This window comes from Hemiscyllium ocellatum, chromosome 9 (genome assembly GCF_020745735.1).
Source record: "Hemiscyllium ocellatum isolate sHemOce1 chromosome 9, sHemOce1.pat.X.cur, whole genome shotgun sequence".
NCBI classification, from domain to species: Eukaryota; Metazoa; Chordata; class Chondrichthyes; order Orectolobiformes; family Hemiscylliidae; genus Hemiscyllium; species Hemiscyllium ocellatum.
In genome coordinates, this window is record NC_083409.1 from 91,801,821 (window position 1) to 91,816,521 (window position 14,701).

Here is a 14,701-nt window from a genome sequence, read left to right on the forward strand (position 1 = left end):
GGTTTAGTACCTCTCCCATTTTCTGCGGCTCCACACAAAGCCGCAGAACTTTGCTGATCTTTGAAGGGCCCTATTCTCTCCCTAGTTATCCTTTTCTCCTTAATGTATTTGTAAATACCCCTTGGATTCTCCTTAACTCTATTTGCCAAAGCTATTTCATGCCCCCTTTTTGCCCTCCTGATTTCCCTCTTAAGTATACTCCTACTGCATTTATACTCTTCTAAGGATTCACTCGATCTATCCTGTCTTTACCTTCTTTTTCTTAACCAAACCCTCAATTTCTTTAGTCATCCAGCATTCCCTATACCTACCAGCCTTTCACATCACCCTAACAGGAATATATTTTCTCTGGATTCTCGTTATCTCATTCCTGAAGGCTTCCCATTTTCCAGCCGTCCCTTTACCTCAGAACATCTGCCCCCAGTCAGCTTTTGAAAGTTCTTGCCTAATACCATCAAAATTAGCCTTGCTCCAATTTAGAACTTCAACTTTTAGATCTGGTCTATCCTTTTCCATCACTATTTTAAATTTAATAGAATTATGGTCGGTGGCCCCAAAGTGCTTCCCCATTGACACCTCAGTCACCTGCCCTGCCTTATTTCCCAAGAGTAGGTCAAGTTTTGCACTTTCTCTAGTAGGTACATCCACATACTGAATTAGAAAATTTTATTGTACACACCTAACAAATTCCTCTCCATCAAAACCCTTAACACTATGGTAGACCCAGTCAATGTTCGGAAAGTTAAAATCCCCTACCATAACCACCCTATTATTCTTACAGATAGCTAAGATCTCATTACAAGTTTGATTCTCAATTTCCCTCTGACTATTATTGAGTCTATAATATAATCCCAATAAGGTGGTCATCCCTTTCTTATTTCTCAGTTCCACTCAAATAACTTCCCTGGATGTATTCACAGGATTATCCTCTCTCAGCACAGCTGTAATGCTATCCTTTATCAAAAACACCACTCCCTCTCCTCTCTTGCCTCCCTTTCTGTTCTTCCTGTAGCATTTGTATCCTGGAACATTGAGCTGCCAGTCCTGTCCATCCCTGAGCCATGTTTCTGTAATTGCTATGATATCTTAGTCTCATGTTCCTAACCATGCCCTGAGTTCATCTGCCTTCCCTGTTAAGTCCCTTGCATTGAAATAAATGCAGTTTGATTTATTCATCCTATCTTGTCCCTGCTTGCCCTGACTGTTTGACTCGCTTTTGTTATCAACTGTACTAGTCTCATGAACGTTTCTTGTACATCGCTGGCAGCAGTACCAGGCAGATCTACTGGTGATCCTAGGAAACTCCCAGAAAGTTGGCAGCCCTCAGAGGCAAACCTTAACTTCTATGTTGTTTTGAACCATTATACTGTACGCAGAAGTAGCTTGTTGATTTACAAAAATTGACATTGGGCAGCAAATACACTTGGAGAACTGGACAAAAACGATTTACTTTAAATGTCTCAGCCTCTCTCGCTGAAAGTCATATTTGCACTTTTGCTGCCTGGCAAAAGCAAGTGGTTTCTGTTAAGCAAAGGACGGAGATCACAAGCGATGCTGTGTCTGCCGAAACCCAGGATTGAACCAGGGACGTTTAGATCTTCAGTCTAACATTCCAGCATCACTCTAATCTAGACTCTGGTTTCCAGTATCTGCAGTCATTGTTTTTACCTAATTGCAAGTGGTCAGTTCGAGATATCATAGCTATGAATATTGTTTGAACATTTTGTTGCTTCAATGGAAGTAGCACTTTTTTTAGAACATTTGTTAATGCTGGTTCAATTTTTTTAAATTGGACCAAGAGATGCCAGCATTATTCAGACAATTGTATAGTTTTCATCAGCTCTGATAAAGAGTAATCTGGACTCAAAACATTAGTCTGCTTTCCCTGCATGGATGCTGCCTGACCAGCTGTGATGATTTTTTGTTTTCTGTGTAGTTTTTTTGTCACGTTTCAACTAGCTGATAGCAATGTGGGAGATGGAGATTATGAACAATAGACTCCTGAAGTAAGGTTTCCAAATCTCAAATTATTTTGTATTGTTAGATTAACAGAAAATCTATGAAAAAATCTTTGCTGGTCAATAAATGCTACACTATTACAGCTGTTTATATATATGTATGATTGTATAAATATTGCATATATTAAGTGTGCGTGTATATATTATATATATACACGCATAAATAAATATGCATATGTAGTTAATATATGCAATATATATAACATAATCATAACTGTATTCAACTGAATTACACAAAATCAAAGATTGCTCAATGCATTGCTTTATCATTGGGTCTGATCGGCAATGAATGCCATAGCTTTAACAAAATTTCCCAGTGAATCTGAAGAAGTTTTATTTGATGCTAACCAAATAACTCTATAATTAGTAGCAGTGGACTGTATATGAGAATTTCTGGGTTCATCATGCCAATTCTAAAATGCAATAATCTCTTTATTGTTTACAAGATAATCGTGGGAGAAGTGGCTGTATTTTTCCTTCAATCAGTTACTAAGGAGTTTGGAAATCGCGAGAAGACCATAGTAACTGGAGATTGTTGCTACATCAATCCACTCGTGCGCAGAACAGTTAGGTTTCTTGGTAAGAGTAATATTTAAAGTTATATCTGAAAAAGCATGACATTTTACAAGATTAATACTTTCTAATTTAAAAATACAAAAATTGTTGTCCTTTAATTATTGTCTCTTTTTTCTAGCTGTCTTAGAGATACCCTTTAAAATATGCAAAAGAAACAATTTTTACAAAATAATGATATAGAATATTATATCATGAAAAATGACAAAATCATCAAACATGCCTTTGTTCAATCATATTGCCTGAATTAACTAAAACTGGTAACATAACATGAAATGTTGCTTTGGTTTCTGACATAATCATGAAGGTTTTAACTCTCCTGAAAATGGCTACAATTTGAACAGCCTTCTGCCTTGCTATCACAGCTTGCTACCAGGAACAGACTGTAACTTTTGGATAGCGTACAGACTACAACAGAGAACTCTTTCACAATTAAATTGAAATTTGTTGAACTTTACAATTAACAGGTTGCATACACTTGCTTCCATTTTATATGTGAACTGAAATAGGAAGAGAAATTGGCTGAAGAGGCATTACACTGAGGAAATAGTTTTTACTATTTCTCACTGAACAGCGTTAGCAGGTGGTAATCTCAATGACGGCAATAGCTGCTGCTACCAGCTGATAACACAAGATACAGTTTATAAATAAGTAGAAGGCACTCTCATAGATTGGAATTAGACCAATTGCACAATGAAAGCTATTCTCCTTTGAATACATTACTGTCGCATTGGATACTTTAGGTGGTCAAATCTATTGATTGCAGCTTGCCAAACATTATTCTCTGCAGTTCACAATCATTACATAATAGAACGAGTATTAACTACCAGTCAGACTGTGGAGTAAATCGGTGTAAAATTATCTTAAGCCATTTGCCTGAAATTTGCATGCCCACTATCGTGATTGTAATGAGGTCAGCCAAACGGACCTCATGGAATATGAATTCCTTGGTCCAGTTAGGAAGCCTTGCCTGACAGATATAGACAGGAGTGCCAGAGGTTCTGTTCACTCTGAGAGCTGGTCTGAGAAAGCCGAACCAGTGTCAAGTTCAATGTACGTGAAATTAAAGAGTGGCTTGTGGATAGGATATCAGCCACTGTGGAGTTATTTCATCCACCCTTGAGAAAAAGCTATTAAGCAACATATTTTGCTCAGACTAACACTTCATATAAAGCAGCAGGATATGTTTCAGATAAAATCATTAAGCATTCAAATGCTCATATCTCACTGTATAATTTCAAAGCCATTATGTTTTTAAATAACACTAAGTGCTGCCTGTATTTTTCTGTATTGTGAACCAGTTACATAGAGAATGTGGTTGCAATTATTTTCTTCCAGTAAAAAGACAAAGTCAGCTCACATGCCCATTTGAATTTATCTCATAACAGTGCAGAGATTATTTGAATTAACAATTTGCTACTTAAACTATTTTAAATAAACTTTATTTTAACTTCTTACAAAAAGGTATTACAAAAGAGAAGAAAATTGAATCAAAATTAAAATAAAACCATTGTAATAACAGACCATTCTGAACGGCTTGTCTTTTAAATATGTTAGTATTTCATAAATTTCTATTTTGAAATCTTTGAACACACTTTGTTGCTGACAATAACAGCAGTGCAAAGACTACTGCATTTAATGTAAAATGGCTCATGTTATATTGGAAGTATTAAGTATTTTTCCATTATTATTGCCAAATGCATTTCTAGCCCACATTGCTCTTTCAACCTTGTCAAAAGTGTCATTTTATCCTTTAAAAAGAATTTCATAGGCAACCATAAAAAAAAGTGCATTTAAATATCATAGAAGGATCATGCTGTTGCCAGGGAGAGGGATAATGTCAATGCCTAAGAGGACAATGACTTCAGATTCTCCGATATTTAGTTGGAAGGAATAGCTATTCATCCAGTACTGGTTGTCATTGAGAGACAATGAGTCAATAGGTCCATAACACCATAAGATATAGGAGAAAGTGAGGACTGCAGATACTGGAGATCAGAGTCTAGATTAGAGTGGTGCTGGAAAAGCACAGCAGGTCAGGCAGAAACCGAGGAGCAGGAAAATCGACATTTCAGGCAAAAGCCCTTTATCTGGAATTCTGCCTGACCTGCTGAGCCTTTCCAGCACAACTCTAATCTAGAGGTAAGATATAGGAGCAAAATTAGGCATTCAGCCCATTAGATCTACTCCGCCATTCAATCATAAAAACAAGGACCTGCAGATGCTGGAAACCAGAGTCTAGATTAGAGTGGTGCTGGAAAAGCACAGCAGATCAGGCAGCATCTGAGGAGCAGGAAAATCGACGTTTTGGGCAAAAGCCCTTCATCAGGAATAGATATGTTTCTCAATCACATTCTCCTGCATTCTCTCTGCAACTCTTGAACCCCTTACCAATCAAGAACCTATCTATCTCTGCCTTAAATACACTAAATCACCTGGCCTCCACAGCCCTCTATGGCAATCAGTTCCACAGATTCACCACCCTCTAGAAGAAGAAATTCCACAGATTCACCACCCTCTAGAAGAAGAAATTCCTGCTCATCTCAGTTACAAAGGCTCATCCAATCACTCTGAAGTTGTGCTTTTGAGTCCCAACCTCTCCTTCTAATGGAAACATCTTCTGTGTGTCTACTCTATGCAGGCCTCTCTGTATTCTGTAAGTTTTAATCATATCGTCCCTCATCCTTCTGACCCAGGGTCCTTAACCACTCCTCATATGACGAGCCATGGGATCATTCTTGTGAACCTCTGAGTAAACAGAAGAAATGCTGTAATAGGTTTTTTTTAATCTTTCTCCTCTCACATTAAGCTATCTTACTCTGATATTTCTTCTTCTACTCCTTATTGCTTTTTGAGTTTAGATTAGATTACTTTAGATTACTTTACAGTGTGGAAACAGGCCCTTCGGCCCAACAAGTCCACACCGACCCGCCAAAGCGTAACCCACCCATTCCCCTACATTTACCCCTAACCTAACGCTACGGACAATTTAGCATGGCCAATTCACCTGACCTGCACATCTTTGGACTGTGGGAGGAAACCGGAGCACCCGGAGGAAACCCACGCAGACACGGGGAGAACGTGCAAACTCCACACAGTCAGTCGCCTGAGGCGGGAACTGAACCCAGGTCTCTGGCGCTGTGGGGCAGCAGTGCTAACCACTATGCCACCGTGCCGCCCTGCAGTTATCTGCAGGTTTTGAAAGGCTCCTCAATCCTTTGACTTCCCACTAATCTTCACCACATTGTATGCTTTTATTTTTACTTTTATGCAGTCCCTGACTCTCCTTATCAGCAATGATTGCCCCATCTTCTCCTTTAGTATATTTATTCTTCCTTGGGATCCTTTTCTGTCGTGCCCCCTGAATTAAACCCAAAACTCTCACCTCTGCAGTTCGTTGTCTAGGCTCCTCTTCCAATCCCAAACTATTTGCATGCTAAAGTCCCCCATGATTATTGTAATATTTCTTTTCTTACATGCCTTGTCTATCTCTTGATTTATTTCCTTCCTCACATCCTGACTACTGCTAAGAAAGCTGTGCACAACTCCAATCACCTTTTTTCCTTCATGGTTCCTCAACCCTACCCATAGAGATTCGACGTCTTCCAACTCAATGTTACTTCTCACTATCAATTTAATTTCATTTCTTGCTAACAGGACAACACTGCCCCTCTACTCATCTGCTGTCCTTTTAATCGGATGCATATCCTTGGATATTTAGTTTCCAGCCTTGTTCTCTTTGCAACCATATATTTGTGATATTCACAATATCACACCTGCCAATTTCAACCTGCACTACAAGCTTATTTGCCTTGTACAATCATAAACAGTATGATTTTATGTAGATATGAGAGAAACTCAGATAGGAGGTTGGAAATAAAGCAGCCTACAGCAAAGGTCCATGCTGAAAGATCCTTGTGCCTATAATGTAAGTACATTTTGCAAAAGCATATTGAGATCTGGACTGAAATTTTCTGTCCAGAAAACCATACTCAAAGAGTTGTTGAAAATGATGTAGCCAACTCTGTCCCAATATGCAGACAAGTTGAGAAGATGGAATTGTTTATCAGCATCATAGTGACGTAGGGTGCCATTGGTAATTTGAATAGGTGTCAATTTATCACAGTGGCTGGAATGGAGGGATTGAAGGGATTTGCAACCTTGTGAAAGATGGATATTGATCTGGGAAGTCCCTACATGTTCAAGCACTTGGGAGAGGAAAAGGATATTGGAGATGGGGTTGTACTTGCAAGCTCAGAGAGGTCAAGAGCTGGGAGATTTGAGAAGAGGGGAGAAGCAGACTTTACTCTTCACATATGCTATTGAATTTTGCAGGCTGTCCACCTTGTTACAGTGTCATAACTGTAAATGTCCTCCTTTACCATAGGCAGCTAAGTAAAGTTAGAATAGTCTTTTGGTGTTATACAAACTAGCGGAAATATCCAATTCAGTTTGATCTACTGTACAGATTACAGTAATGTGCTGTACTTAATTATAAATAATGAGAAATTTATTGTAACTTTTTAAACCCAGCATATCTCCACCACTGGCTCTGTTTTGTTTTTTAAACTAGGACACAAAAATAGCTGGTAAATGCATTAATGCAGAAAGCATCTCCATATCTCCATAAAGTATCTGTTACCAGTCTTGAAAAAAATAGGTTTTCATCTAATGGCTAATAATCCTCCAGAAAGCTGGGGGCTGATATTAGTACAACACAAACAGGTACTGATGGTTGGAACGACAGGGATCCTGAGGTGAATTGATGCTTTTATCTACTTATTACCCACCTTGATGTGACTGACTGCATTTAAGATTGCAGTCCAAGCTGGTGTACTCCATTTTAAATATCAAGACCTCGTAGCTTCTGAAGAGGTCAAAACCTGCTAGGAAAAGCTGTTTGAGATGAAGGAGATCTCCACAAAGAAATCTTGAACCTCCCTCCACCCGGATTTTAAACTTCTTTCCTTGATCTGAATTCACAAACATTTGCCTTCTGCTGGAATCCCTTTGGTGGATCCCAGGCATTCAAATGTCATGCATTTGGTCATGCATTTTGATCAGGAAGTTGGAAAGTGCATTCTAACAAAGTTAAATTATTAGCCTCTGTCCTGCACCTCCCAAACAGGCAAGAAATTTACTGTGTTGAGCTCCCACCTCAGAGTTGAAATTAAGTCTATTACTTTAGGAACTGAAAAGCTTTTGAAAAGCATCATTTTTGAAACATTCATTATTTTGGAAAAACATATTTAAAAGTTATAGTAAGCACAACTCTCATATACTGTTGATTACCTTTTTTTGTACATGTTCACGCACAGATGACTAGTCTATTCTGACAATGTTCACTCTGCCCCTACATTTTCAAATTGATTCTGAAACCCTGCGGTCCTGCTTTCTTACTGATAAAATTAGTTCAGATTGACATCCCAATCCACTAAAAATGCTGTGACTTCTGACAAATGTAGAAAAATTGATTTTTTTTTAAAAGAACATAATATTATCCATTATCTGACTCTACATGGGTGAGACACATATCTCTTTTGTAGATGAAACGATACCTGGAGGTGTGTTCAATAATTTTTTCATCCTGAATAAAAGCTTAAGCATTGGAAGTTTTTTTTTTATTCTGTGGATCATTAATCCAGAAGACTCTTGGAAGCTACATGGAAAAATTATGCCTAAACATTTCATGCTCAATGGTGTGACAGCTGTAATAATGGGCTTGTTCTGATGACATCAGCCTTTTGAGTGCAGAATGTTCTTCACAGCTCTGAAAATGCATATGTGTCTTCAAAGAATTCACTTTGAGTGAATATAACCACAGTGAAAAAGAAGTGAAATTTAGTTGACAATATTTGAGGCCCACTCACTTCCTTTCACTCCACACTCATCATTATCCCCATAGCCATCCTTTTCTCGGCAATGCTCTGTCATTTAATTGAGAGAAGCTAGAGGCTGTTGCAAGTCTGACATTATCAGCAATTTCATAGAAAAGGGACAAATTTGCTCATGGATTGCTCTGCTTTCAAAGGACTCTTACAGGCATAACTTCTGTTGTTAATTCAACCCACTATGCAATTTATAACTGCACTTGTAACATAGAGTCCCCAACACCAATTTCTCATTCTCATGGGCAATCCTTCACTACTTTGGTAATGTCATTAATTCAAGTATTAACCTGGACAACTATGATTTGGAGATGCCGGTGTTGGACTGGGGTGTACAAAGTTAAAGATCACACAACACCAGGTTATAGTCCAACAGGTTTAATTGGAAGCACTAGCTTTTGGAGCACTGTTCCTTCATCAATCACCTGATGAAGGAGCAGTGTTCCAAATAAACCTATTGGACTATAATGTTGTGTGCTCTTTAACCCTGGACAACTAATATTAGAACATCATTTGATCAAAGGATCATCACAGTCATGATTGATGTATCCCTGTCTGCTATCCACAATACAAACTTTTCTGAATTGCTGTGATGAAATAGTCATCAAAAGCAGATTTTCCATCTCCTTTCTCCAGATAAAGCAAATCCACTGTAGACCAACTGGCCTGCGCTCTTGTTAGAGAGACATGACTGTTTGTGGTTTAGCCAAATGGTAGCCACGCCTCAGTGAAGGGAGAAGTTGAGGAGGAGGGACCCTTCATAGTAATTGCACCCAGTGCAGAAATTGGACCTCTGCTGTTGGCATTACAAACCAGCTGTCCAGCCAATTGAGCTAACCAACTCAAACATTACAAGCAATAGAGTAATTCCCCAGGCAGCCCAACCACAAATAGCAAAGCAGTAACTTCCTTTATAATGCAGCTCTATGACAAACCAGATGGTGAATGACCAGTTTAATAAATAAATGAATGGATCTTCCCTTCAGAAAAGTGCAGTATTAGAATATAATGATTATTTATGCAGTGTCCTTTTATTTGTCCAACCTTCTCATAGATTTTTTTTAAAAAAGCTATCCTCTGATTCCTATGCTAATATATATTGTAACTTAATTTACAAATATGGAGGAAGATAATTCAAAATCTCATCATTAGGGTTTGAAGTCAAAATATAAGAAATTTTAATGTCAGATATATCAAAATGATTTACATTTAATCATTTTATTAGAACTTACTGCCTGGCCGCAGCTCACCACCACCTTCTCAAGGGCAACAAGGGGCAGGCAATAAATGCTAGCCAGTGACATCCATGTCCCACACGTGGACAAAAAGCGCAATTAATAGAAAAAACAGATTTGAACAGTGCTATTCACTATTACTCTCATTCCAAAATGACTCACAGTCAAGTGAAACATAGGTCAAAGATCTAACAATGTATTTACTTGCAAGAATTTCAAAATATGCTTGCTGAGTAATATCTTATGCTGGATTCATTGTTGACCATAAATGTATAGAATATTGTGATATTATGTTCTTCAGGCATTTGCATCAGTTGGGAATGGTTAACATGTTTCCATGGAGATTTTAAATCAACCAATTTCTTATACCTGCTGCTGTGCAGTCAGCTGCTGTTAGATAACACAGTGCTCCAAACAAGATTGAGAAAAGTCAAGTTTTCTTTGGTCAATGAGCTTGTAATTTACAGCAAAAGTGAATTTTTGACAAATTGGTGAGAAATATACAGCAAAAACCTATTTGTTATTCCATAATTTAAACTCTTATATTGTTTTATGGTCATAAGCAAAGCCACATCACTAAACCTTAAAAATAATTTTGAGGATTTTTTTTCCCTCATGTCACTTTTAACCAAACCCACGCAGTGGAAACAAGGTGGGTGGAGGCTCAGTTATTTACTTGCCCTGTTGAAGCTCCACCAGACTGCAAAAGGAACTGTTCCCTACTGAAGATTCAAACGTACTCACTACGCTTTGGTTGACTGGTGAGATCTAAATGAAATGCAGGAACTATAATATTCCAGGTCTTATTCTGGAGCAACAAATGTGTTGTTATCTTATACCACGACTCTTAGAATAAAGAACAAGAGTAGGCCACTCAATCCTCAGAGCCTGCCCTGCCATTTTATAAGATTATGGCTCACCTAATTTTCACTGCAGCTCTATAATCCTGCATATCCCTGATTATCTTTCCTCCCCTTGGTAATCAAGAATCCAACTACCCTTCCCCTAAAAATATTTTAAAATCTTGCATTCGCTGCTTTTTGAGGAAGGGAATTCAAAAGACTCACAAACCTCTGACCAAAGAAAATGTTCCTTCATCTCTATTTTAAATGGGTGCCCCTTATTTTTCGGCAATGACCCCTAGTTTTAAATTCTCCCATAAGTGGAAACATTCTTTGCATTTCCACCCAGTCAAGTCTCCAGAGGATCTTATACATTTCAATTAAATCACCTCAGACTCTTCTAAACTCCAGTGGATACAAGCCAACCTGTCTAGCCTTTCCTCATAAAGCAATCCATTTATTCCACGTATTAATCCAGTAGACCTTCTCTGAACATCCCAAAATGCTTACTTTTTAAAAGTGTACTCATTGTTTAATGTAACAGACAAAACTACTTATTTTTCACACAGTAAGTTACCACAACAGAAGCAATGAAATGAGTAACTAGCTCATCTGTTTTATGTGTTAGTTTCTGGCAGTTTAGGGGTCAGGGGTCAGTTTAGTTTTGGCTCAAATATTGGGAGAACTCTACTGCCCTACTTCACAGAGTGCTATGAGGACTTCAATGTCCAACTGAGATTTTTAATGTCTCATCCAAACCTAGACACCTGTAAACGTGCAGTTCTCACTATTACATGGAATTGGCTGCATAGATGTTGGAACAAAAACAGAATGTGCTGGAGAAACACAGCAGGTCTAGCAGAATCTGTGGAGAGATAAAGCAGTGTTAACTTTCAAGTCCAGTGACCCTTCATCAGATTTTGGCTTCATCTTTAAGTCAGAGGCAAGAGTATTACCAACCAAGCTAACACTCTAATTGGCAATTTCAGCAGAGGACAAGTAAATCTATCTCTTTCTCCCCTCTGTATCACATACTTAGAGCACCCAACTGTTTTATGCATATAGGTACCTCACATAGTATATCCTTTGATTGTATCTGTACAAAGGAACTATTTGCCATGAAACAATAAATGTATATTTTAATGATTAAGATTCAAGTTTTAATTAAATGGAAGATTATGTAAGCTATATAAATAGCTGGTTAAAATTTGTTAAATCTGTGTAAGGAAGTGGCATACTCCGCTATCAAACGTAATATGGTAGACAAGCAGGAAACTAGAAGAACACACCAAGCTAGGCACCATCAGGAGGTGGAGAACTCCACATTTTAGGTGCAACCTTTCTTCAGGATAGGAGGTGGGTGTAAAGGGAGCTGCAGATAAAGGGAGTGGAGGGGGCAAGGTGGTGAACTGCGTGTAAGTGAAGACAGGTAGTGGATACGACCCTGGTTGGTCAAAAGGAGGAATTAATCTGGTTCATTGGCAGGGGGGAGTGGAAGGGAGGGGGAGGGGCTGGGAAGGGTTTTGGTGGATGGGAAGGGAGGTTATTTGAAACAGGAGAACTCAATGTTGAGTCCTCCGGGCTGTAGTTGTCCAGGTGGAAGATGAGGTGTTGTTCCTCCAATTTGTGATTTTATTTGTTGTAGTCAAGGATAGTCATATCAGAAAGGAAGTGGGAAGGGGAATTGGAATGGGTGGTGACTGGGAGATTCAGTCAGACCCTGCGGGCCCGACTGTGATACTAGGCGAACTGTTCTCTAAGTTTACATTTGGACTCCCTGATGTAGAGAAGACCACATGGGGAGCACCTGATGCAATAAACTAGGCTGGAGGAGAGTCAGGTGAACCTCTGTCTCACTTGGAAGGACTGTTTGGGGCCCTGGATGGAGGTGAGCTGGCAGGTTTTGCATCTTTTTTTGTTGCAGGGGAAGGAAGATGGTGATTTGGGGTGGGGGTGGGGTGCGGGTGTTGGTGGGGAGATTGGCACAAACCCAGAAGTGGCAAAGAGAACGGTCCTTGTGGAAGGCAGAGAGGGATGGGGAGGGGAAGATGTTCTTGGTGGTGGGGTCTAGTTGGAATTGGCAAAAGTGTTTCAGAATGATACATTAGATGTGGAGACTGGTGGGGTGGTAGGTGAAGACAAGGGGAACTCTGTCTTTATTGTATGGGGGGGTGAATTTAAAGCAGCGGAGAAGGGAATGGAGGATGTGCAGTGGAGGGCTGTCTGGATGACAGGTGAGGGAAAGCATGTTGTTCAAGATAGGTGGACATCTGGGATGCTTGGGAGTGGAATGTCTCCTCATCCGAGCAGGTGAGGCGGAGGCAGAGAAATTGGGAGAATGGGATGGAGTTCTTGAAGGATATTGGGTGGGAGGAGGTGTAGTCCAGGTAGCTGTGAGAGTCTGTGGGTTTATAGTAAATGCCCATCTGGAGACTGTCATTGGAGATGAAAATGGAGAGGTCAAGAAGGGGAAGGGAGGTGTCTGAGATGGACCTAGTGAATTTGAGGGTGGGGTTGAAGTTATGGCTGAAGTCAATGAACTGCATATTAAGTTGTAAATTTAAAAATGAAATGCAAAAATGCTTACAACGTCTCCAATATTTTATTCAGGTCATCCACAGTTAGTTTTGTTCATCATTTGCTTTATGCCCCAGCCCATACATAGTCCTACATCTGAAAAGCAAGAAGTGGTGATGGCTTTCTCTTGAGTTACGAAAGACATTGCATTTATGTGGCACTTTCAACTTCATGATGTCATAAAGTGTTTCACAGCCAGTGAGGTGTTTTTCAAGATTTCTCAGTATTGCAAATTCTGCAACCAGTCGAAGCACAGCAAAATCCCCAAAACTGCAATGCGATAATAACCAGATCATCTGCTTTTGGTGCTGTTGCCTTTGGAGACATGCCAACTGGGATAATTACCCTGCCTTACCTCAGAAATGGAATCATCATTGAATTGCTTATGTCCACAGAAACTTGGTGAAACATGTCCTCTGACTTTAGGACTTGTGAAAGGAAAACAATAATGCCCTACTTTTCACAAAAATCACACTGGAGTGGGGCGTAAACCATGATTTTGTGGTCTCAACAACAATAATGCAAGCACTCAGCCGAGTAGACTTCAAATAATACATGTGCTGTAAATTACATTGGTTTTCTGTTAGTCAGAAGAATTAAGCTGTATTAGGTGTTGAGATTGTTTTGAGATATTTTTTCCCCCAGCATTTCTTTCCTTCCAACCTGACTATCCTCCCACATACACAAGCTCAGAATGAATTAAGTCTGTTCACTGGTAGCTGCAGGCTTCCATTAGCACTAGAATCTACAAATATAAATACAAAGCATCTGCTTAGCTCTCAGATGATAAACCAGTGGGAAATCTGATTTAATAAATAACTGTAATTCTAGTAGACCATTACTTTGATTGGTTTGAACAAAGATAGTCAATAATGTTAGCCATTGGTGACATGTATAATACAGATTGGGCAGAGTATCCATTGTACTCACCCCAATTTGTTGATAAAACAAATGTCTTTTTTTAAAAATAAATTCCTTACAGAATGGAAACAGGCCCTTCAGCCCAACAAGTCTACAACGACCCTCTGAAGAGTAACCCACCCAGACCCATTCTCTCTGACTAATGCACCTATCACTATGGGCAATTTCTCATGGCCAATTCACCTGATCTGTACATCTTTGGACTGTGGGAGGAAACCAGAGCACCCAGAGGAAACCAACACAGACAAGGGAGAATGTCTGTGTGGAGGTTGCACAGTCAGCCAAGGCAGGAATCAAACCTGGGTCCCTGGCTGACCATTGAGCCACCTTGCCCGCCACCCCCCCCCCCCCAAAAAAAAATAGTTAGGGGCTCTTGAGGTCGCATCCCTAACTTTGTGTCAGAAAATCAATTGTTCAAATCCTACCCACTCCAGAGATGTGTAATGGAAGGCTGGATATATTTTAGACTGGAAGGAATCATTGGAACAATTTATTTCCACATCTGGGGGGAAAGAACATCAGCAGTTTTAATACACTACCTATTGAGTAATAAGTCACTTTTTTGTCATATTTCAAGGTCAATTTTAACTCTGATGTTTTCAGAAAAAATCCCATATACTTCCTCATAATTATTTGAAGAATGGATC

The 14,701-nt window shown here is 39.3% G+C and overlaps 1 protein-coding gene across 3 annotated transcripts in view; it reads left to right on the top strand.

Moving 5' to 3' along the window:
* LOC132818823 (phospholipid phosphatase-related protein type 5-like) overlaps positions 1–14,701 on the top strand; it is a 135,412-nt gene that overhangs the window by 61,619 nt on the left and 59,092 nt on the right. For all 3 annotated transcript variants that reach the window (XR_009645028.1, XM_060829941.1, XM_060829940.1), the window contains exon 2: positions 2,465–2,597. Coding sequence is in view for 2 of the 3 variants with exons in the window: in XM_060829941.1 (XP_060685924.1) it covers positions 2,465–2,597 (133 nt within the window). In the remaining variant the exon portion in view is untranslated. The remainder of the gene's footprint in view (positions 1–2,464; positions 2,598–14,701) is intronic.